Raw genomic sequence first — 24659 nt, forward strand, 5'->3', positions numbered from 1 at the left:
TAGTAGCACCTGGAAGGCTGATGATGGGGACTTTCTGTGGAGCCCACACCTCCTTATGGAAGGAGGTCCCAACATCTCCTTTGCAGAAGGGGAAGTAGGAAGCCAACAGTGTGGGAAGGTCCTGGCATAAGCAGCCTATCTGAATGGCAAAGGGGCACATGAACTCCTACCCATGCCCAAGAGATGTGGAGTCCCACTGAAACAACTTAGAGGAGCCCCTTCTCTTTTAAAGTGTTTCAAGAAATGGATAAACAATTTGTGCAGTAAATGAGGAGGAGAATGAATGAATATTCAGATATACTGTCATGATAATTAAGGGCAGTAATGTGAAAAATGATAATATATGCCTGGAGGAGGTAAGCAGATAGGCCTTGGAAGTTGTGATGGCAAGTCAGACAAAGCCATGTGATTAATCCAAAATACAATCAGAGATGGCACTCGGAATACTCCATGAGAATGGTGCCATCCTAAGAAATACGAGAGAATAGTAAGATCCCATTACGTTGACCTCTTTAGAGATCTGTGGAGAGAATATTTCATTTATTTTACAAGCCAAAGAAATGCAAAATCCAATCCACTGGTACCCTGGGTGGGTCTACCATCTCTGGTCACCAGACTGAGGAATCAGGCTACGTGCACCGTGGGCCCTGCGAGGCTGTACCCTCCGTCCCTTCTAAACACTGTGCCATCATAACTTCGGTATGGGGTTCAGTGACTTCCTGCAGGGGCCCTGCCAGGAGTCCAGTGAGTAAGCTGGCAGAAAGCTCAAGTAACTGGGTGGGAGTGGTCTTCCTTCAGTGGGCATGTGTATCTTAAATCCCAGAAAATGTAGAGGTAAACACAGCAAAGTGAAAGTCTACATCTTAGGATCAGTGCTTTTGATTAGGAAGGAATTGGAGCATTCGGGGATTTTATATCCCTGTAATGTTTAAGAGCATATTGGCATGATAGTCTCAAAACTTCCCTTTATAATTAAGTGCTAAAGCACTTGTGGTTTTAAATTGAAATTTTATTCAGTTTAATCATGGCTTTGGAACTTCTAAAATGATGTTAACTGTTTATAACTTTAACAGTTATAAAAACTATTTAGAATTCAGGAAGGCATCTGAAGTATTTAAAAATCATTCAAAATGTAAAATTCGTAACTGTAGTTTACAACCATCAGAAGTATTTAATGAGCATTATTCAAATTAACCAAACATTTTTCAAGGCCCCTTAAAAATGCTTGGTGAAACATGCTAGACTTACAGAAAGAATCATATTTGCAAACTAAACTTGAAGCCCTAAAGAAGAGCTATGGCTGTAAAATTTGTACCTTTAATAAAATCACTTTAAAAACTAAATTTTAATAGACTTACTGCCTATAATATCTGTCCTCAAAAGCACCAAAACAAAAACAAAACACGAAAACACACATGCACAGCAACACAGAAAATAAAAATAAGTCTAGGTAGCCGGCAAACCTGATGAACTAAAAGGCTCTGTCTGACGCCTGCCTTTGGGCTTAAAAGTTAAGAGTGAAAACAAGGACTTTACGCATCTTTAGGCCATATCGCTGAGAAAATGCCTGCCTTCAATGCAAAGAGCTTCAAGCACAAGGCACATTCTAGATAAATAAGGCCCAGATTCTGTATTTTTATTATTTGATGCACTTGTTGAAATTTTTATTCTTCCTTTTTAATGAGGAAGGGACGGAAAACATACTTCTCTTTTAAAACCAGCTAAGTAGATCTATAAATCAACACGGTGCCTTTTACTGTGGAGCTTTCGTCTGGTCAATCCCTGCCCATCCCTTGTCCCTTCCAATGCCCATCCCTGTGGTGCGCGGGGCAGCCGGTGGCCCAGCGTGTGGGCAGGACCTGAGTAAATGGGTCAGTGTGCACGCCAGCACTCCGTGCACAGGGCCAGGCAGGACACCGGGCGGGAGGACACAGCCTCCCCCTCACCAGAGCCCCTAAGCCACAGCAGAGGCAGCCCTGGAGTGAGGCAGGGCACCTGCTTTTTCACGTGGGGCGCCGAGGCGAGCACCCAGCACGTGCAGTATCCAGAGGCTCCAGCATCTGCCTCGAAGGGGTTCAGGTCACTGTTTGCTGGAAGCTTCAGGCTCCACACATCTTCCTTCTCTTCACAGCCGGTATTCTGACTGTACTTTTCAGGCACTTGAGCCATTCAAAGTGTGTTTTAAAATCTTTTTAACGATGAAACACCAGGAAGAATCAAGGGAACTATGAGCTTACTTAACTAATAATTCTATTACTTCCAAGTCAGAAAACAGCGACACTAAACGTGAAGAAAAAATCGTTCTGCTGTCAGTGTTTAACCTGGGCTTCAATGACAGGCAGTCTTACTTCATGTTCCCTTCTTAGAATCTCGTCCCCTGCCCCAGACCAAAGCCTGAATTTCTCACCTAAAAGTGTCCAGTGTTTTGTACCTATAGTCAGGCAACATTCGTTATGTACTATCATGAGATGGCCCCTGAGGTAAGTTCTAGAGAAACAAAGATAAATAAGCCTTGGTTCCTGATGCTGATGGACACACAGACTAGTGGGGGAGACATGTATGCAGGTAAGTTACAGTGTATACATTTTTAAATCTAGGTTAAAAATATATTCATATTTTTTTCTTAAGGTAACATAATTAATTTTTAGTACCTTTGTAACTTTCTATGTTACTAACACAAATCAAACTACGCAGCTAGACACACAGTTTCTGCAGTGTACTTGAAATAGTCATCTATAGAGACCAGAGCACGTATAGCACACTGCAAAACTTACAGACTGAAGTCTGGGTAGATCAATTTATTTAGCTAACAGAGTAAAAATACTTGGCACTTTCTGCAATCGTAGATGAAAAGCTTTTCAAAGCAGATTACATCCAGACCAGAGATGTGAGAGACACTTAAGCAATACAGAACTAAAGTCACAGGAATTGGATAGATTTTCAAAGCACTGTCTAAGCACACTAGATGTGTTTTCAAAAGGGAGGGGTGTGTGGAAGGCTGAAAACGTCAGGAAAGACTTCACAGAGGGGTCTTGAAGGAGTCTGTCAGGCAATGAGGAGGAAGAGGCGATCCAGGCACAGGAATCGTAAGAGGATCTGGTCCACCTGGTGCATGGGGAAATTGGGTGTGGGGGAGACAGGGCTTCTGGGAGAGCTGCAGTGGGGAGTAGAAGGGACACTGGGGTCAGACCCCGGACGCCCTGGCCTGGCAGCTGAGGAGCTGGGCATTACCCTGCAGTCTGCAGAGGCTCTGAAGCAATGGCCTTTGTGATCTGCTTCTCTGGAAAGTAACTTCAGAGGTGGCTAATGATTGGGGGGTGGGGGGTGCTTTCAGCACACCGGTGAGGACAGCAGTCCGGAACAGAGAGGGGCCTAGCAGAGAAGATGGAAGCCCACACTAAGGCCGTGGCAGGGGAATGGAGAGAAGAAAGCAGCGAAGAGTCATTTCTGAAGTAGAAGCCCTGGGATTGAGTAATGGACTCCATAGGAGGTGAAAAGCAGGGAGGAGTCAAGAGCGCCTCTGAGGTTTCTGGTTTGGCTAAGTGAATGGGCAAGGACACCACGAACTGAAACTGAAAATGAAAATGCAGGTGTCACAGCAGAATTAATGGGCAGTAACTGGGGATGAAGGTGGTGAGAAAAGTAAGTTTTGAGCATATTAAGATGGAAGTGTCCGCAGCACAAACTAGTCCAAATATTTTTTACAAAACGGTCTGGGTTAAAGAAATACGGACTTGAAACAAAACTGAGGGTTGCAGAAGGGAGGGGGTGGGGGTGGGGTAACCAGGTGATGAGCATTAGGTGGCCACGTGTTGTGATGAGCACTGGGTGTTCTACACAACTAATGAATCGCTGAACACGACACCAAAAACTAATGATGTACTATATGTTGGCTAACTGAACTTAATAAAAACAAAAACAAAAACAAAAAATACAAACTTGAAAGTCCACAGCACAGAGGGATAGACGTGGAGATCCTGGAGGGAAATCACCCAGGCAAGGAGGCAGAGTGAGAAGGACCCCGGGCCGCTCTCCCCCTGTTTGAGAGGTGCTCAGAGAAGGGGCTACATGAGAAGCCAGACGGAAGACCAGGAGGGAGAGGGTCTGGAGAGGCGGGGGGTGTCCACAAAGCCCAGAGTAAGCGGGGACAGAAAAGAGCCAAGGGGCTGAGCCACCAGAAGGCCAGTGGTGACTCGAGAGGAAAGTCTGAGGGCCAGCGTGGGGGCCCCAGCTGAGTGAAGGAGTGAGTGGGAGTCAAGAGATGGGAGATAGTGCAGACTATTTTAGGAGGTTTGTGCATCAAATTTCTAACTAACAGTGGAGGGAAGGCAGGGTGGAGAGTTAATTTTTAGGTTGGGGAGAGTTGAATGTGTTTTAGGCTGAAGGGCAGGCGTCACTGAAGGGGCAGAGGTGAAAGTGGAGGAGAGGGGACATGTGAGGGGTCAGCCCGTGCGGGGCGGAGGGGTGAGCAGGGAGAGGGGGCTGCGTACACAGGGGCAGCCAGGGGGCACCATTTAGTCCTTCGAGGAACACGTTTCTCAATGAGGAGGTTTTAACTATTGACACTGTTTAAAACTGCTGGTACATGGAGTTAATAAAAAGTTGACCGACTCTGAGTCAGCTTTACAATGATTTAAAAATTCTCTGCAGACCAGGCACCCACTTATTACCTGCAGCTCTTATTATATAGACCTCTGCCAACACTCGGCCCTTGGAATCCTTTGATATGAGAAGTAAAGATTTCCAAGTAGGTTTAGAGAAGAGATTCAGTCTCTTCTGGTGGCTTTTATTTTTGTGTATGCCATAAGGTGAAAAAGAAGGGGCCAGGGGAGGGGGTATAGGATGAGAAGAGCCACCAGTCATGACTCAATGCCAAGGACCCCGGCTGCAGGTGCTCCACGGGCTCCTCCCACCTACAGTCCTTTCTGATGGGGCCACAACTTCCGGTGTCCCCAGCGAGAGGCAGGGGGCAGGCTCCTTCTCCACCCTACTCGATTCACACCCCATAAGAAGGTTAAAATCCAGCAGGGTTTGCTTGGCCCCTAGCCAGCGCCTCTGCCTGAAGCATGAAAGGGGACTCTTCAGATACTGTGGTGTCACGAAGCTTTCTTCAGAGTCTTGGGAAAGGGGGAGACAGGAGAGCCAGTTTGTCATTGGAGTCACCCTTGTCAATCTGCACAGGACGAAAACAGATTTTGACTAACCTACAGGAAAGGGATTTTGAAGACCCATTTCTTTGACGATTTGCCTGAGCAATCAGCTTTGAAAATATTGCCCCGCCCAACCGCAGTGACACATGTGTGTGCCCATGTGCTCACAGACACACACATCGACACCCATGCACAACCCGCATACCCCCAAAAGGACATTTTTGAACCCATTTACCACTCAGAGTTATTCCAAACCAATCGCAATGAAAGCAAATGTCAAATTTCAAGATACTTCTGAATGAATCCCATTGAGGGATGGGTAGTCACTGTGCTCAAGGATATAGGGTGATAACTTTTTGGAGCAGCTCAGCAGAGGAAATGATAATTCGGTGCATGGTCAGCATGACTTGCAACAGTTGGTTACTTCGACACAGGTTTCCATCTGCATCTGAAAACACAAAAAGCAGCATCTGAGCGAGGCCCCCTGAGAGAAAGGAGTCCCCTGCTGGGACACCTGACAACCCTCCATTACCCGAAGGTGGTGGACGGCCAGAGTGGCTTCACACAGTGCTTTTCTCCCCCTGCCTTGAGCACCACACACCCCTCCCTTCTTTGCTTCTTACCTTCCTGCTGCATTCTCCCCTTCCCAAATTGTCCATTTTGATGTTCATTAACCACCCCACCTGAAAGATAGTAGAATCTTGGGAAAGGAATAAAACTTGCATCATACACTCGAGTTTCTGTTGAAAGCAGAAACAGATCCAAGTTTTATGGGGCCCAAAGTGCATATAATGGTGGGGTGGGGTCCTTTCTAGGGTCAGAGTGAAAAATATATAGTCTTAAGAGATTACAGTTAAATATCCTACTTTTGAAAAATTTACAAGAACATGTGATCATAGGAATACATTTCTAGGGCTCTCTCACGGCCTTGGAAGGGATTCCTGCCAGCGAGGGGCCCTGAAATATAAGCTTTCCTAGGTTTAAGGGCAAAATGCCTCTGGATGAAAATAAAGGAGGAAGACTATAGGCAAACATGGCATTTGGAGATGGTGGTATCCATGAAGTATCCCTGACGGTTCATTTCAAAGATCACGGTTAACTAGGTTTTCCAAACCCAGCAGATACCACATAGATGCATTCTATACATGGGCAGTGGGTATAAATATTCCCTCTGGAGTGGTTTCCAAAATCTTTTCAACACTTATGGCATGAAGTGTTAGGGGCTGTGTTGGTTATTTGGGGCCAGATCTATTCTCTGTCCTTCACCGTGCATTAACCCTTGCCAGCCAGCTTCCAGGTGGGTTCAGCTATGGGGAAGCATCAGGGAGGCTCTGGTGCCACTTCCTGATAGCAGCTCTAGGTCTCTTCAATGAATGATCACGCTGGCTGGCCTGTCCTTCCAGACTCCAGCTCTAACTGAGATCTAACACTACTGATCTCCATTGATCCCTGGCCCCTGGGTGGGGGGAAGGGCAATGACTTCTGGTTGTTGGTCGTCTGGGTGCAGCATCTCTTAATCCCACCCTCATCTCTGTAAGTACTACCTTTGCTCCAGTGCTCTCATTTAACCAAGCCATGTGAATTCTGTTCTCTGATGGGAACTTGGATGATTCAGGGCAAAGTATCAAAGGAAGGAAGGGACATGACTTGCTGCACTTCGAAGCTCTTTAAAACACATTGTGCAAGCAAGGTTGTCATTTTCACTCTTTCCAAGTGCACCAAACGATAAATGAAGGGCACCGTGCATTTGGGTTCCAGATTTGGAAGTTCTGGATCACCCTCAGACGATGACCTAAAGTCACAGTTCATTGAGAAACTGCACTTCAATGGCCCGGATCACTCACCTTTCCCTCATCAAATCCACAGATTTCTGCGTGTGCTGTTCCTCCCCCTGCCCGCCCTCCCCTGTTTCCCTGGGAGGCCTTTCTAAAGAGGCCATGGCTTCCACTGGGCGCAATGTCTCCTCCTTTCCCAAGGATGCCGATCCTGCCTCTGTCCACATTCTCTCCTGCATCACCACTTCCCTCTCTCTCTCTTTCCTGCTTTCCTTACCCATGGCACTTAAATACAATGTAACAAAGCCTTGGGCTCTCACCAGCTCTAGGACTTCTCCATTTCTCTGTTCCCCTTTTTAGCAGATCCTCACTCTCATCAATTTCCCACCTCCCCATTCCATTTTCAACCATTCCATTTTGACTTCTATCTCTGCTATCCCACTGAACAGTTTATTTTCAAGGTCATCAACCAACTCCACACTGCCAAATCTGATAGTTTGTTTCGCTGGCTTTGTCTGACTTCGTGATTCAGGTTGCATTCAACCCAACCCAACCCAAGTTGACAACCCTCTTTCCTGGAACACTTTCTTCTCTTGGCTTCCATAACATCACACTGTCTCAGCTTCTCTCTCACACTCTTCTTCTGTCTCCTCTTCCTCTGCTGAGCATTTAAATGTCACCATGCTCTGTGGCTTAGTCCTCCCACTTCTTTTTAAAAACAATTTTAAAAATTTGAAACTTCTTAAATTTTAAATTAAAAATTTTAACTTTTTTTCTGGGGTGAACTCATCTCGTCCTTTGGCGAAAACACCATCTATTTGCTGATGACTGTCCAACTGATATCTTTAGCCTGAGTACCAAATTAACATGTCCAACATCCTCCTTGGCAAAGCAACACAGAGGTCTAATTTCAAACTTAACTAACTCACCAAAACTCCTGACCTCTCTCTCTCCCCGCCCAGTCCAGTCCTCCGCCATTCTTCCTCTCAGGAAATGGTACCACCAACCATCCTCAGTTACCCAAACAGAAAACCTAGGAGTCATCCTTAATTTTTCACTTTCCCTCACATCCAATCCATCAGTGGGTCTTGATTCTACTTTCAAAATATACCTCAAACCAGTTCATTTCTCTCCATCCCGGCCATTACAGAGACCACTCGTAGCCAGCACTGTGATGCACAAACCCAAATGACCCCCTGCTTCCTCTCTTGTCCATTCTCCATACAGAAACCAGGAGGGAGCCCATACATCAGGTCATGTGCTTCGTACCCTTTAATGGATTCCACTCCACTTGTAATAAAATACAGAATCCTTGCTGTGGCCAGTGGAGCTCCACATGTCCTGGCCCCTTCTAATATCTCCCACTTCACTTCATACCATATCACTCCTGTCCATACTTCTATTTATACCTCAGACCCTCCAAGTTTATTCCTAACTCATAGGCTTTGCATTTGATATTTCCTGCAATGTGGCCTTTCTTCCATTGGCCTAGTCATGTCATTCGGTCTCAGTTTCAATGTCACATCCTCGGAAAGGCCTTCCTTAAACTACCTGAGGTAGCCATTACCCTACCTGAGATTCTCCATAGCACTTACCATGATTAGAATTATCGTTTTAATTTTTATTTTCTGAGTCTCCCCTAGAATATAAGCTTCGTGAGACCTCAGCCCTGTTTCTCCCACAACCTTATTTCCAGGGCCTAGAACAGTGAGGATACATGTCAGGTATTCATTAAACATTTGTTGAGTAAATGAGTGAACTCTATCAAATAGGACACCCCTTAACTTTTCTTATGTCTTTGGATATTGAGCTTTCTTTTGTCATTACATATTTCACTGATGAAATATTTGTTTTCTTCTTGGCCAAAGTTTACAAAAAAAACTCGTGTTTACAACTTGACAAATCATTTTTATGAAGTATTCAGTTAGGCTCATTATAGTTTTGTTAATCTTTTTTTTTTTCAAGATTTTTAAAAATTTATTTGAGAGAGAGAGACAGAATGAGCTGGGGAGGAGGGGCAGAGGCAGAGGGAGAAGCAGACTCCCCACTGAGCAGGTAGCCCGACGTGGGACTTGATCCCAGAACCTTGGGATCATGACCTGAGCCAAAGGCAGATGCTTAACTGACTAAGCCACCCAGGCGCCCCAGCTTTGTTAATCTTTCATGAATTCTTCTCAACTTACTGAGGCAGGGTCAGTATCATGTTGGGTATTTTCACCATAAGCATCTTTGCCACAAGCTTTTTCACCACATAATTAACAGGCTGTAAGGCAATTTTGCTGTAAAAGATAAAAAAGTACCTGGTTGACAGTTTGGCTTCATCTTCCCATGATGCCATACTCTCATTTCTATAGGAGATGAAGCTCAGCCCTCAGAATGGTCTATACGGTGGCAACGAGTTTTGAACCCAAGTTTCCCACAGAACTTGGAATGTCCGTCAGTGGACACGGGACAATATGCCCAGAACAAACAGCCGTGGAGAAGGGCTTCACAACGCGATATGGAGCTCATGTACAAGTATGCATCTTAGTACTTGGAAACGGATATCTCTCTTAATGAAGGAGGAAATTTTAGCGAGGAGACAAATCCATAAGCAAAAAAAAAAAAAAAATGTGTAATAGTACGAAAGACTCTGAAGACTGTGTTGAGCTCTAACACACAAAAGACACTTGGTTATCTGCACAGGACTGCCACTGCACGTTTTAAAGGTACTCAAATATTTTCTGTTTTGCAATAAAGTCTTTTTAATTTCGTGATTCAGTTTTCATGTTTTCTCATGTCCTTTTAAATGAATATCCCTCTTTTTTGTGTGATTTTTATCTTTTATGGCCAAATTGTTTTTCACCTGATTAGTTATGCATCAAGAATACTTGTGGGGAAAATGCTTACTGCACAGGTGTCGGTGCCGAAATTGCCTGGAACTGCTTAGTGCTGCACTCTCTCTGTTTTCCGGCCCAATCTCTGTAAGAGTGATCTCTTGCCATGAAAATTCCACATAACAAACCACCCTAAAACTTGGTGACTTAAAACAGGACTCAATTATTTCTTCTCAAGTGTCTGTGAACTGGCTGGCAGGTGAGCTGAGAAAGGCTGGGCTTTGCTGGGGGCCTCTGTTGCACAGCCCCCCCACCCCCCCACCCCCCCACCCCCCACCGCCCTGGACCAGCTTGTTAGTGAGGTGTGTTCTTTCGTGGTGACCACAGGGCACCAAAGGACTACTGGAAGTACTGAAGGCCTCTCAAGCCTAGGCTTGGAAGTGACATGCTGCCACTTCTGCCTCATTCTGCTGGCCAAAGCAAGTCACGCTGCTGAATCTCCAGCAAAAGAGTGGGAACTTTAAAGTTACATGAAGAATATCACTGACACACAGAAGGTGAAACACGGGGGAGGGGGTGTGTAACAACGTAATCAAATCTACCACAATTATGAGGGGGCTAACTTCATTTTTTCTTAAATATTTTATTTATTTGAGAGAGACAGAGTACGAGAGAGCGGAGTGAGGGGGTGAAGGGGTAAGGGGGCAGAGGGAGAAGCAGACTCCCCGCTGAGCAAGGACCCTAATGTAGGGCTCGATCTGGGGACTCCGGGATCATGACCTGAGCCAAAGGCAGACAAGACAGTTAACCAACTGAGCCACCCAGGTGCCCCATGGGGGGGGGGGGGAGGTGGGCGGCTAACTTTTCAGTTCAGCATCTGACAATATGGTTTTTATAATGCTCCTTTCCTCACCAAGGTAGTAGGGTCATATTTCAGCATACTGTGGTAAAAAGCAGGGAAAATGAAATATCTTTATAGGGTATGCATTAGACTATTCACAGGAGCTACGGACACAGTTGACAGGCTTCTTTAGGATGGGCAGCCTTGTTATCTCCACTGGTCTTTGTGGCTGCCCAGCATCCTTCCATGGATGCTCATATATTAGGGAAAGGGGCTTAGAAGTGTCCTGGGTGAGATCAAAACCAAGTGACATATGGAAGGATTTGAGGAACTAAATAGGTTTACCACAGAGTAAACTAAGGAGAGAGCTATTAGAACTGTCTTCACATACCTGGAGTACTATCTGTGGGAGAAGATTTGTTCTGTGGGGCCACAAAAGGCAGAACCAGGGTTGCTGAGACGGAAAGAGGACTGAGCACCACATGGGGCAGAAACTTCTAACCACTAAGACTGCCCAACAACGGAAGGACTCCCATCACAGAGACACGCACGAGGAGGCTGCCGAGCAGTACTTAGTTCCACCCGGAAGGGGCAGAGCCGCTGTTATTCATTGAAGCCCTACTAATCCCTGGGGCTGCGCTAAGAACCTTAATGATGTTATTTCTCAGTCTTAAAATAATTCAGCAACGTTGGTGTTGCTCAAAACTTATAGCTGAGGAAATCAAAGCATAGAAAGATGAGGTAATTTGTCCTAGGTCAAAGAGACAAAGAGCTAGGATCTGGATCTGGCTCCAGCTCTCTCCACTATTACTCAGCCGCCTGCCACATGGTCATCGGCCAGTATAGGGAATTCAAGTGTTAAATGGGGGCTGAAGGAGATCAGCTTTAAGATCTCTTCCAGTGCTCAGGGCTGAGTCTAAGAGATGCTGCTGAGCTACCGGGCTGGAAGCAATGCACATTTGGAAGAAGAGCTTTTGTACTCTTGATGGTTTCTGAAAAATTCATGTATGCCTTGGCTGATTGATACTGATCATTAAAGTTGCCCTTAAGAAGGGTGTTGTGCCTAAGATGCAAAACCATATTTGCTCTCCGTTTTTACCGTGCACCCCCTCTTCCAGAGCTCCATGATGTTCCCCCACTGCGGCGTGGTAATCCTCACATGCTCTCTGTGGGAGTGAGGGCCGGCAAATGGTAAGGGTGGGGAGGGGGCTGACTCACTCAGCAAAGGGAGGCAGGAATGGGGTGAGGCACCCACACCCAGAACTCCCTTCTTGGCTCTCCTTTTCCACCAGGAGGAAGTCTGCGTGTTCACTTGCCCTCGTTCCTGCCACCATCTGCCCCCCAGGCGATGGTCAGCCTCCATGGGACCTCATCAAGTACGCCTTCCCTTCCTGACTTCATCTCACGGAACAAACACTTCTTTTTTGAGAGGAAGAGCCTCCCTTTGAAAGTCAGATTTCTAAGTGGGTGGTCAAGGGGAATTTACCTTCCAGACTGCAGGATTTAATTTTGATATTTTGATATAATTGCTGTAAGCTGATTTAAATATTTCAATGAATAATTTCATTTTGTTTGCCTCTTTAGGCTTTTCAAAATGCAGGGTGTCATACTAAAAATTCTAATAAGTAAAATGTGCAATGCATAATAAAATGTGCATATTTTCTCAGTACCATCTGCTTCTCACACTTTAGGGGAGACTTCTTTAAAGGGTTGAAACCTCAGCGGTGGGGTACAAAATGTCAATCTTCTATACTCTATCACTGGACCTGGGGAGTAACGTATGCTGCTAGGGAAGTATATTAGTTAAGGACCCATCCAACCTGAGGACCATTTGGTCCACAAAGCAAAAAGAAAAGCCACGTGGCTTCTAGATAGTCATTTGTCTCTGAACCAAAAACAAAACAAAAAAAAACACACCATTTTCCATCATTAGGCTCAGTGGCGGCAATAGCTACACTTTATGGAATCACGAAATCTTGGGATGGAAAAGACTTTTGACATTTTCTACCTGAACCTTCTAGCTCATGACAGCATTACAGTAGGTGACTATCTAGCATCGACTTGTACCTTTCCAGGGAAAAGGATATGGCTCCCTAACTATTCTATGGAGTGACTTTTCATTCCACTTCAACCAAAAACATTTTTTGATGCAATTAACCTATACTGGTCATTAATCTACTCTGTGTGAGGCACCGTCTTAGGTCCCAAAGGAGAGCTGAGGAGCTCTAAGGAAACCCCTTGTCATTAAGGAGCCCACGATCTACTTAGGGAATAAGACACACACCCAAGACACATAATACTATCAGGCAGTAAATGTTAAGAGTGAGCACACAGAAGGATGGCAAAGTTCAGAGGAGGGAGAGACCCTCTCTAGTCATGAAGGTTTAGGAAGCATCTTGGTATCTGTGGAGAAGTGACCCAGAACTTGGAGATTCAAGAGGTTATCTGGTTCAGCCCTTTGTCCCTCAATTGGTCTGCACACTCTCTTCTTCCTTTCTTAAATAAGTTATCTGCCTCTGACAGCAATGAACTACTCCCTAATGATTAGAATCCCATGAGAATAAACTTGCAATCAGCTTGCATTCCAGGTACTGCTTCTTGCTGACAAGAGGTGGGGATGACTTTCCTACAGCGAATGTTTATCCGAGGATGAGGCACAAATGACTTGCAGCAGAATGGACATAAAATATGACCAACACCAGAGAAACTCCAGAACTCCTCTTCATTTTGGTTTCCATGGACATCTCTTGATATGTGAAGGATTTTGAGTGTACTGAAGGCAGGTCAGAAACTGGCCTATCGCGGGTAGGCAAGCTGCCAGCATTGGGGGTGTACCACCAAATAGCAGGTGTGTCAAAACCAGGGACCAGAAAAAATGGTAATGGGAATGCTAGGGTCAGAAAACCCTGGGGGCAGAGGTGGATCTGGAGCCTAGAGCAGAGCAGAAGCCGTGAGTGGAGGTCAGTGTCTCCAGAAAGGAGAAGACAGGATCCGGGGAGAAGTTGACAGATACACAGAGAATTGTGAATGTGTAACACCAGATAAATGTTCTAAAGAAATAAAATCTACTTGACAGCAACATTGTTATATTCAGTAAATCCTGTTTGGAGAGGGTACAAAAATCAGCAAGCTGAAAAATAAATTAACAGTTTGTTGCTGTTCCTTGTCAAGCTTTTCAGCGCTAACAGTTGCCACCAGGGCAGAAAGCCCATGTGAAGAAAGAATGGGGTGCTTCGTACCCTGAACTCTCACAAGTCCCAACCACCTGCGCAGCTGAGAACATGTGCCGGGTACCACCTTGGTCTTGCTTTTGCTCCTTGGCCCCGCAAGTCCGGGAGCAGGAGAACAATCGGGAGCGAGCGAAGGGTCTGTGAAGCTGCCAGTGGCGGGCCGCTAGGCATTGAGAGCACAGCTCTCCTGGGGGACGGCCAGGGGGACCCTGATATGTAGTGCTGGCAGATTTACGTGGTCTAAATATTCCCATTACAGCCTTTTCCAAGCTGCCAGCATGCAGTCACCCCAAGTGTGGAGCTGGGGAGAGCTACCTGTAGGGGGTGGGGGGGACGGGGGGGGCAGTGGGCAGGGCTTGGCAACCCACCCGAGATCAACAAGGTTGGTCTTGCCCAGCAGCCTGCGTTATTCCTTCCTACCAGGTGCTCCTGAACCCACTTTACTGCTCCCCCTCACTCCGCATCTCACGCCCTCTGGACTTTGCCTAGTGACTGACGGAACAGTTAATCTGGATCAAGAAGCTCCTCTGGTGGAGAAGGATGTGAAGGGTGAAGCTGCTCAGATATCTACAACAGCGATTTTCTTGAAGTGGTTGGTGCTCTAACCCAGGGACAAACATTTTAATGTAAGGTGAGAATTTGGGAAGAGGGAAGCTCCCAGTTTCTCATAAATCTAGCCTTGATCTTATTCCCTCTGGGATAACCTGGCACATCACAGCCAAGCGAAGGCATGGGGCCTACCATGTGAGCGCAAAGGTGTCAGTCTAGCTAGAGTATTTCCTAATCCGTAGCCCAATAGAGCGTCCAGGAGCTCTGAGTACCTTGGTTACAACTGGCTTTTAATTATTTGTTTGCAATGGCCGGGGGCACCAGGACACGGACAATACATAAGCCTCAATTTAACCATGACCTGCAACTGCAAACTTCAGCAACAGGCCTTTAGGAGTAGAATCTTCCCCCAGTGGGGAAGGGGCTGGCCAGGCTCACCTCTTCTCTCTGCTCCCACCCAACCCCTGGGGGGTGATGACAGCTAAGGCCAGGAACTCAGAGAAGGGGAAAACCTGGCTAATCAACCTCTACCATAAAGGGGATTTGGTGCCATCAGGCCCTCAACTCCTGTCCCAGAGAGGCCGACCAGGGAGACACTCAGTGAGGAAAAGCACCTGTGCCTCCTCCCTTCATCCTACTGACTCTCCATCCTGTTGGGTCAGGGCAGCGGGTGGGAGCAGGGCAGCCATTTCAAGCAGCACAACACCTAGATACTGCATGCGTGTGTGTATATATACACACACACACACACACAGAGTGCACATGAGCAAACTGTTCCTGAAGCCAGCAGAGGGAGAACCACGCCAGCCTCCCTAGATGACAACACCTGATAACAATGCTTTGTTTTTATTGCACTTAGGTTCCACAAACAGGATCACCCGTGTTGAACGTGGGAGTTTCACAACTCTGTCCTGTGGCAGGGACCGTGGGCTCAATTTTAAAGATGAAGAAACAAGGTGTCATGCCTTGGCCATGATCACAGGGCTGGTGAGTGGAGGCTCCTGGACAGGAATGGCCTTCTGACCCCCAGCCCAGGGCTCTTTCCTTGGCACCAGTCACTCCTCAGGGATTAGGTGAATGGGGAGAAGACTGGTTATACCGGGAAGAGCTCTACCTTTCATCCATCCATGGTACAAGGCTAACCCCCTTCTCTTTGTCTCCCCAAGAAGCCCTGAACCCATATGGACCAACCCTTTCACTGCAATTATGGTACATTCTCTAAAAACCACCCTGGAGACCCTAACACTTAAACCTACCACTTTTCATCACAGCAACACAAGGCAGCTATTACCGGCACCATTTAGCTGGGACAACTAGAACCCAGAATGCCTGGCGAGCCAGTGGCTGTGTGGGTGGAAATGCCAAGGCCCCCGGGAGCTCCTAGCCCTCCTGTGTTGGCCCACCTCCCCCCTCTGGCACAGCAGGTGCTCTCTCTGCTCCCTTGGCCAAGCCATCAGCAGGAACATTCCTCCCTGGGCACGGTTTTCCTTCCAAAGCGTGAAGCTCTATGTAAAAGATGACCCAGATTTTTTGGATGAGTGACTGCAATCTATAAATGTCTAACCAAGTGCATGAATTGCCTAATGTGAAAAAGAGCTTTTAGCTGTGTCATCTCTGCTGAACAAGACAGCCGGCCTTCCTTGGGGACTGCTGCCTCAATCTGGACCTGTCACGTCTGAAGAATCAGGGGGCTGACAAGTCGTGAGGGAAGCTGTCCTCTTCAGTTCTGCAGACGAGACACAGTTCTTGAGGCGGGAGTTGGGGACCTGGGCTGGCACTAAAAGGCCAGGGGAGGGAAAGGTGTGACAGGTTCCAGGCAGGCCCAGTGATCTGACTCTGGGACAACACCATGACCTCAAACTTTCCAAGCCGTGGTCAGAAGGTAGCACCAACTGAACACAGTGCGCAGCCACTTCTCTGGGGCCCAACTCCCTGGGAACAATCAGATTATCTGCCTGGGCAGTTAGGCTGCCATTTGATTCTTTGGTGAGCTGCCGTCAGCAGAACCTACTTGGCTCACACAGTGAGCCCAGCTCAGTGCCACAGGAATGTGCCTGGCAGAGAGGCCTGTCCCAGCTCCCCAGAGGACACACACAGCTACCAGCAGGTGGCCGGGAGAGAGGCCAGCAAGGGGGGAGTGGACCCAAAGGAAAAGAGACAGGGCAAACACAATAGGGAGGGAAATCTGGGGCAGCACTCTTTCTTTGCTCACTGGAGCACGTTCCTCTTGCTTCATTCTTGTCTGTTAGATTTGGGGCCTTTTTTGCATGTTCACTGACAGGCTCAAGAGGCTAAGAAGCAACTTGGGGAACTTCCCAAATACCACCCAGTGAACTAATACAAGGCCTCACTGAGATGGATTGGGTAGCCTCACACTCAACCTTCTTCAAAAAGTTTTTCTCAATGTGTGACTTGATCCTAACAGACCTACTACATGCCTCAATCACCTCGTTTCAGTGCATGATGGGGCTGAAGCAACTGGTATATGTTGACATAAAACAGCAATACACCGAGCATAGTCTTTCACCAAAGACGCTGTTCTCGGCTTATTATTCTCTGTGATGAAGAGTCCTGTACAAAACTGTCATAATTTCACCATGTATGGCAAAATTAACCCAGATTACAAAATAATCTGATAGAAGTTATTCTGAAAGTCTCCCGTTGCCTTCCTTGGTTGTAGTTAGGATTAGATTACATTAGATTAAGTACAAAAAAGGGCTTAGTGACCCATGAAGCACTACAACAGTTGGTGAACTATTCTTGTTTCTCTGGCTGGATCTGGAGCACCATTTTGTTTTCTTTTTGCTTCTGTTAGTCTTCAGCTACTCCAGATGGAACTATGATTTTTCATGGAACACTGTAACCACAACTCAGAGAGGCTGTCCACTGTGGTATGTCACACTGTCCAGGCCAATGACACTGGACTTGGCTTCCTCTCAAGCATGGTCCCACTCCATGGCACAGTTAGTTGGGGGGCTTTCCAAGCTTCTTCACAATCCTAGCTTTGAAGTGCACCTGCCCCTCAGACCCTTAAGACAGGAGGGCAGCTTAGAGTTTGGTGAGATGCTAGAGAGAAATCTGCATGAGAACCTGGGAAACAAATTCTGATTCTAATAGACCTACACACCTAGATAACCTTGCTATCCAGACAGAACTGCATGGAGGGTAAGGAATCTCTTACAGTCTGAAGGAGAGAAGCAGCTTCCCTCCACTCAGGAGCAAAGAGCCAAATAAGAATGTTCCAAAACACCCCAACTCACAAACTGGTGCTGTCACCATCTTACAGAAATAGCCCAAATGCAACACTGAAACTCACCATGTTGATACCAACTGGCAGCTGGATGAGCCAGGCGGAATATTTGGTGATGCTGGAGTAAATGCAGCATCTAACTAGAAGAAATGAACTATATTCAAAAGTTAGCCTGACTCCGTCTCCTTCTCTGTATCTTCCCGTTAACATAGACGAAATGCTTCCTGTGTACGAGGGAGGTCTTACGTGTATTAACTCTATGCAATAGGTGGTATTATTGTCATCTCACAGATAAAGACAGTAAGGCAGAAAGGGCCTAACGTCCCCGAGTCCAGCTAGGAAGTGGCAGACCTGGGGTTTGAACCCAGGCTGCCTAGGCCTGAGATAGCTCTGATCATTTCTGAGCCTCAACTTGCTCATTTACATAAAGAGAGCTTGGCAGTGTCTTGCCCCCTGGCCACCCAGCAGAGAGATCTGTTGAGATAAGGAAAGAGCTTTGACATCTTTTGGGGAGAACAGGTCCTGAACTGAGTCCAAACCATGTGACATCTGGTTGACTTGTGGGTCCTGAGTATCTAGGCTGCCTGACAGTTGTCACGTAGGCACATGAAACCCTCATTCTATTGCTGAAGTATTGTTATTATTTATTGGTGCCTTCTTGCCGACTACAGTCTCCCTGCACGCTAGCTCATTTGAGCCTCACAACAAATCTGTGGGACGGGTGTGAGTTTTATTTTTTTTATAGGTACGGAAATGGAGAGTAAGGCAATGTGATCGACCTGAAGTCACACAGCTGATGAGTGCCAGTGTTGGGGCTTGAGTTCTGGTCTTCTGACTCAAGCCCTGCCCTCTCCACTGCAGCCATGGCTGCTCAGTCTGAGAGCTGGAGGATCACTTCCCCTTGGCACCTGAGGGTTTCTGGAGCCAGCTTCCACGGTAAATGAGAACACTGACATCAACAACCACCACCACCACGGACTGAGCATCCTGTGTGCCAGGTGCAGGTGACGCCATGTGACATCTATTCTATTACCGCAGCTCTGCTTTCTAGATGGGTCTCTGTTTCACGCATGCAGAAACACTCAGGAGAGGTAAAATAACTCTGTCGGGGTCCCAAAGCGAGGAGGTGGGAGGAGGGGGACTACTGCTCTGGTTATCCTTCTGACTCCAGGGTTTTCAGTCTATGATGGGCCTGCATTACTGTTTAAATGGGAATCCTCCAAGGATAAGGAAAAGGGTGTGTTCACTTCCTATCAGTTTCCTACAGTCTCTAGTCCCCTGCTGTACCCGTTATCCTGGGGCCATTTCCTCCACCTAAATCGCAGTATAGAAGAATAGCCAATGACTAGCAACCACTGATAATACGAAACAGTACATGCACACTTACTGTGGGGAAAGAGTTAAATGCCTTTAGAAGGAAAAATTGCTAGGGATTTCTAGTACCAGGACTTGGAGATGTGAGAGGATGCAGGGAGGTAATGGTGAGGAAATTAACACAGTTTTAAAAAAAGAAAGGGTAAAAAGAGTCAAGAAACTATGAGGACAAAGCAGGAACTAAGATTTAGACTGTTCTTTCACTCTGTGTTAACGTCACTGGTGTTGAATTCCATTTACAGATCTAGACAGAACAGCCCCTTGACACAGTACAGTAAGAGCTTCCCAGACAGCTGTAAGAATCCTTAATTTTAAGGTCATTGTGCAGTAGAACAATACGTCCTCAAGAGAGAAACCCAATCAAGATGGCAGAGTAGGAGGATCCTGAGCTCACCTCTCCCCACAGATACACGGAGGCTACAATTACATGTAGAGCAACTCTGAAAATGACCTGGAGCAGAACAGCTCTTATACAGCTCAAGATATCAAGAAGGGTTGGTGGGGCAGAGACGCAGTCTGGGTAAGACCTACACCCCCAGCATGGCAGTGCACGGTGAGAGGGATATCACAGGCACCGAGGTCCTCCCTGAGGAGTGGGGGGGGCTCAAGCCGCATTGGGCACACCCCACCCTGGGGACCAGCACTGGGAAGACTAACCCCTATAAAGTCTGGCTTTGAAAATCAGCAGGGCTAAACACTGAAAAAACTCGAGAGCTATAGGAAATCAAGACTCCACTCTTAAAGGGCCCACACAAAATCTTACTCGCTCCAAGACCTAGCACAAAGATGGCAGATGTAAAAGTGTCTGGGCCATATGTAAAGGAGATTTACTGGTTTTCAGGCATGTGCTGGAGGGGCAGGGATCTATAGGAAGTTTCTCTGGGAATGAAGTACTTGCAGACACCACTCTTTCCCCCCCGCTTCTGCCTAACTGGCCCAACACTGGTGGGTGCTGGTTCAGACACTATCTACCTTGCCAGCACTACTCACCTAACTCCAGTGTTCCCCTGCAGACCTGCCCTACCCGACTCGCCTGTGTTGGCAGGCACCCCTCCAAAGGGGCTCTTGCCCTACCACACCTGGCAGGCAGCCTTGGCTGAGACAGTGCACCCTCAAAATGGCTCCTGTCACATCACACCCAGCAAATGGCCTTAGCCAGGACTGGCACCTTCTACATAAGGCCAGTCCTTCAAGACCAAGAGACGGAGCTAATCTACGTAATACATAGACACAAAGAAAGTTAAACAAAATGAGGAGACCGATATGTTCCAAATGAAAGAACAAGGCAAAACCTCAGAAAAAGAACTAATAGAATGGAGAAAAGCAATACCTCTGATCAAGTGTTCAAAGTAATGGTCATAAAGATGTTTACTGAACTCCCGAGAAGAATGGATATAGTAAGAACTTCAAAAAAGAGAAAATATAAGATGGAACCAATAATATACTAGAGGAAATCAACAGCAGATTAGAGGATGAAGGAGAACGGATCAGTGATCTGGAAGACAGAGCAGTGGAAATCACCCAAATTGAAAGAAAAAAGAATTTTAAAAAATGAGGATAGGTTATGAGGCCTTTGGGACAACATCAAGTGTACTAACATTTGCACTATAGAGGTCCCAGAAAGAGAAGAGAGAGAGAAAGAGGCAGGAAACTTTATTTGAAAAAAATTATAGCTGAAAACTTCTTTAACCTGGAGAAGGAAATAGAGATACAGGTCCAGGAACTGCAGAAAGCCCCAAACAAGATGAACCCAAGGAGGTCCACACCAACACACATAATAATTAAAATGTCAAAAGTTATAGATAAGAGAGAATCTTAAAAGCAGCAAAAGAAAGGCAACTAGTTACATACAAGGGAAGAACACCCGTAAGACTATCAGCTGATTTTTTTTAGCAGAAACTTTGCAGGGCAGAAGGGAGTCTCATGATATATTCAAAGTGCTAGGGAAAAAATCTACAACCAAGAATACTCTATCCAGCAAGGCTAATCTATTAAGAATTGAAGGAGACACAGTTTCCCAGACAAACAAAAGCTAAAGGAGTTCATCACCACTAAACTGGCTTTACAAGTAATATCAAAAAGAGCTCTTTAAGAAGAAAAGGCCATAAAAAGAAGAAAATTATGAAAGAAAAAATATCACTGGTAAAAGCAAACATATACTAAAAGTAGTGGATCAACCACTTATAAAGCTAATATGAAGGTTAAAAGATAAGAGTGGTAAAAACAACAATATCTACAACAATTGGTTATGTGATACACAAAATAAAAATGTAAAATATGATGTCAAATACATAAAACATTTGGGGAAGGGGAGATAAAAATATAGTGCTTTTAGAATGTGTTTGAACTATGTGCTATGCACATAGAGTGTTATATATGAACCTCAGAGTAACCACAAACCAAAAACCTAAAATAGATATAAAATTAAAAAAAAAAGAAAGGAATCCAAAAATAACACTAAAGACCGTCATCAAACTGTAAGGGAGGAGACAAAGAAGAAAGGAACAGAGATGAACTACAAAAATAACCAGAAAAATGATTAACAAAATAACAGCAAGTACATATACATCAATAATTACTTTAAATGCACATGGTCTAAATGCTCCAACCAAAAGATGTAGGGTGACTAAATGGATAAAAAAAAAAAAAAACAAGACTCATCTACTTGTTGCCTACAAGAGACTCACTGCAGATCTAAAGACACATAGAAACTGAAAGTGAAGGGATGGAAAAAGATATTCCACAAATATGGGAACAAAAAGAAAGCTGGAATAGCAAGACTTAGATAAGACAAACGAGACTTTAAAGCAAAGGCTATAGCAAGAGACAAAAAAGGGCGTTACATAAAGATAAAGGGATCAATCCAACAACAGGATATAACAACTGTAAGTATCTGTGCACCCAACACAGGAGCACCTAAATATAAAATGCGTATGTTAACAGATGTAAAGGGAGAAATTGACAGTAACACAGTAATAGTAGAGGACTTTAACACTATCCATTTACATCAATGGATAGATCATCCAGACAGAAAAATCAATAAGGAAATGGAGGCCTCAGATGACATTATCTGACCATAGGGACTTAAGAGATATATACAGAACATCTCATCCAGAGACAGCAGAATAAACATTCTTTTTCACATGCACATAGAACATTCTCCAGGAAGATCACATGTTAGGCCACAAAACAAGTCTCAAAAAATACAAGAAGACTGAAATCATAGCATGCATCTTTTCCAACCACAACAGCATGAAACTAGAAATCAAGAAAAAAATGAAGAAAACTGGAAAAAACAAACACATAGAGACTAAGCAACATGTTATGAAACAACCAAGGAGTCAAAGAATTAAAAAACAAACAAACAAAAAACACTTTGAGACAAATAAAAATGGAAACACAATGTTCCAAAATCCATGAGACAGAGCCAAAGCAGTTCTAAGAGGGAAGTTTAAAACAAAAAGCCTACCTCAAAGAGCAAGAAAAGTCTCAAATAAACAATCTAACCTTACACTTAAAGGCAAGAGAAAAAGAAGAACAAGGACCAGAGTTAGTAGAAAAGGAAATAACAAAAGATTAGAGGAGAAATAAAGAAATAGAGAATGAAAAAATAAACAATATAAAAGATTAATGAAACTAAGAGCTGGTTCTTCAAAAAGGTAAACAAAACTGATAATCCTTTAGCCAGACTGAAAGAGAGAGCGAGAAAGAGAGAGAAGGAGGAGCAGCAACAGGGGAAAGAGGGAGGGAGGACCCAAATAAAAAAATGAGAAGTTATAACGGACACCACAGAAACTCAAAAGATCATAAAACAATACTATGAATGATTACATGCCAGACAACTGCATAACCTAGAAGAAAGGTATAAATTCCCAGAAACATATAATCTTCCAAGACTGAATCAAGAAGAAATAAAAAATCTGAATCGAGGGATTACTAGTAATGAAATGAAACCAGTATCAAAAAACACCCAAAAAACAAAAGTTCAGGACTAGATGACTTCATAGGGGATTCTACCAAACATTCAAAGAAGAGCTAATATCTATCCTTCTCAAATTATTCCAAAAAACTGAAGAGGAAGGAATACTTGCAAATTCATTCTATGAGGCCAGCATTACCCTGATGCCAAACCTAAATAACAACAATACAAAAAAAGAACATTATAGGCCAATATCTCTGATGAAGATATATACGAAAACACTCAGCAAAATATTAACTGAATTTAACAATACATTAAAAGGATCCTACACCACAATCAAGTATGATCTCTTCCAGTATTCAAGGATGGTTCAGTATCTACAAATCAATATGCTATATCATATTAGCAAAATAAATGATAAAAATCTTATCATCTCAATATATGCAGAAAAAACATTTCACAAAATTCAACATCTACTTGTGATCAAAAACTCTGAACATATATGGGTATAGAGGGAACATACCTCAACATAATAAAGGCCATATATGACAAACCCACAGCGAACAGTGAAAAGCTGAAAGGTTTTTTCTAAGACCAGAAACAAGAGAAGGATGCTCACCCTCACAACTTTTATTTAACGTAGTACTAGAAGTCCTTTCTGCAGCAATCAGACAAGAAATAGGAAAGCATCTAAATTGTAAAGAGAAATAAAATTGTCACTATATGCAGATGACATGATACCATATATAGAAAACCCTAAAGACTCTACTAAAAAAACTATTACAATTAATACATGAGTTCAGTAAAGTTTAAGGATACAAATATCCAGAAATCTTTTGTTTCTATGCACTAATAACAAACTATCAGATAGAAATTAAGAAAACAATCTCATTTACAATTGCATCAAAAAAGAAATACCAGGAATAAATTTAACAAAGCAGATGAAAAACCTGTATTCTGAAACTGTAAGACAATGATGAAAGAAACTGAAGATGACACAAATAAATGGAAAGATACACCATGCTCATGGATTGGAAGAACTAATATTATTTAAATGTCCATACTATCCAAAGGAATCAAAACATTCAATGCAATCCCTATCAGAACACCAATGACATTTTTCACAGACTAGAACAAATCATTCTAAACTTTGTATGGAACCATAAAAGATCCCAAATAGCCAAGGAATCTTGAGAAAGAAGAACAAAGTTGGAGGTATCATAATCCCAGATTTCAAGATATACTACAAAGCTATCATAACCAAAATAGTATGAGAGTGGTGCAGAAACAGACACCTGCATGGAACAAAATAGAGAACCTAGAAATAAACCCATGCTTACATGGTAAATTAATTTATGATGAAGGAGGCAAGAATATACAATGGGGAAAAGACAGTATCTTCAATAAATGGTGCTGGGAAAACTGGACCGCTACATGCATGAGAATGAAACTGGACCACTTTCTGATACTATACAAAAAATAAACTCAAAATGGATTAAAGACCTAAATGTAAGATCCAAAACCCTCAAAATGGATTAAAGACCTAAATGTAAGATCCAAAACCATACAACTCCTAAAAGAAAACAGAGGCAGTAAACTCTTGGATATCAGTTTTAGCAATATTTTTTTTGGACTGGGCAACAATCCAAAAAAGGCAAGGGCAACAAAAGCAAAAATAAACAACTGGAACTAGATCAGACCAAAGAACTTCTGCACAGCAAAGGAAACCATCAACAAAACAAAAAGGCAACCTAA

At 44.4% G+C, this 24659-nt stretch overlaps 1 protein-coding gene across 2 annotated transcripts in view; it reads right to left on the bottom strand.

Annotated features, from left to right (window-relative positions):
* RASGRP1 (RAS guanyl releasing protein 1) overlaps window positions 1-24659 on the bottom strand; it is a 79100-nt gene that overhangs the window by 29312 nt on the left and 25129 nt on the right. For both annotated transcript variants that reach the window (XM_027571700.2, XM_027571699.2), the window contains exon 3: window positions 5493-5598. In XM_027571700.2, coding sequence (XP_027427501.1) covers window positions 5493-5598 — 106 coding nt within the window. The remainder of the gene's footprint in view (window positions 1-5492; window positions 5599-24659) is intronic.

Source organism: Zalophus californianus, chromosome 6 (assembly GCF_009762305.2).
Source record: "Zalophus californianus isolate mZalCal1 chromosome 6, mZalCal1.pri.v2, whole genome shotgun sequence".
Lineage (NCBI taxonomy): Eukaryota > Metazoa > Chordata > Mammalia > Carnivora > Otariidae > Zalophus > Zalophus californianus.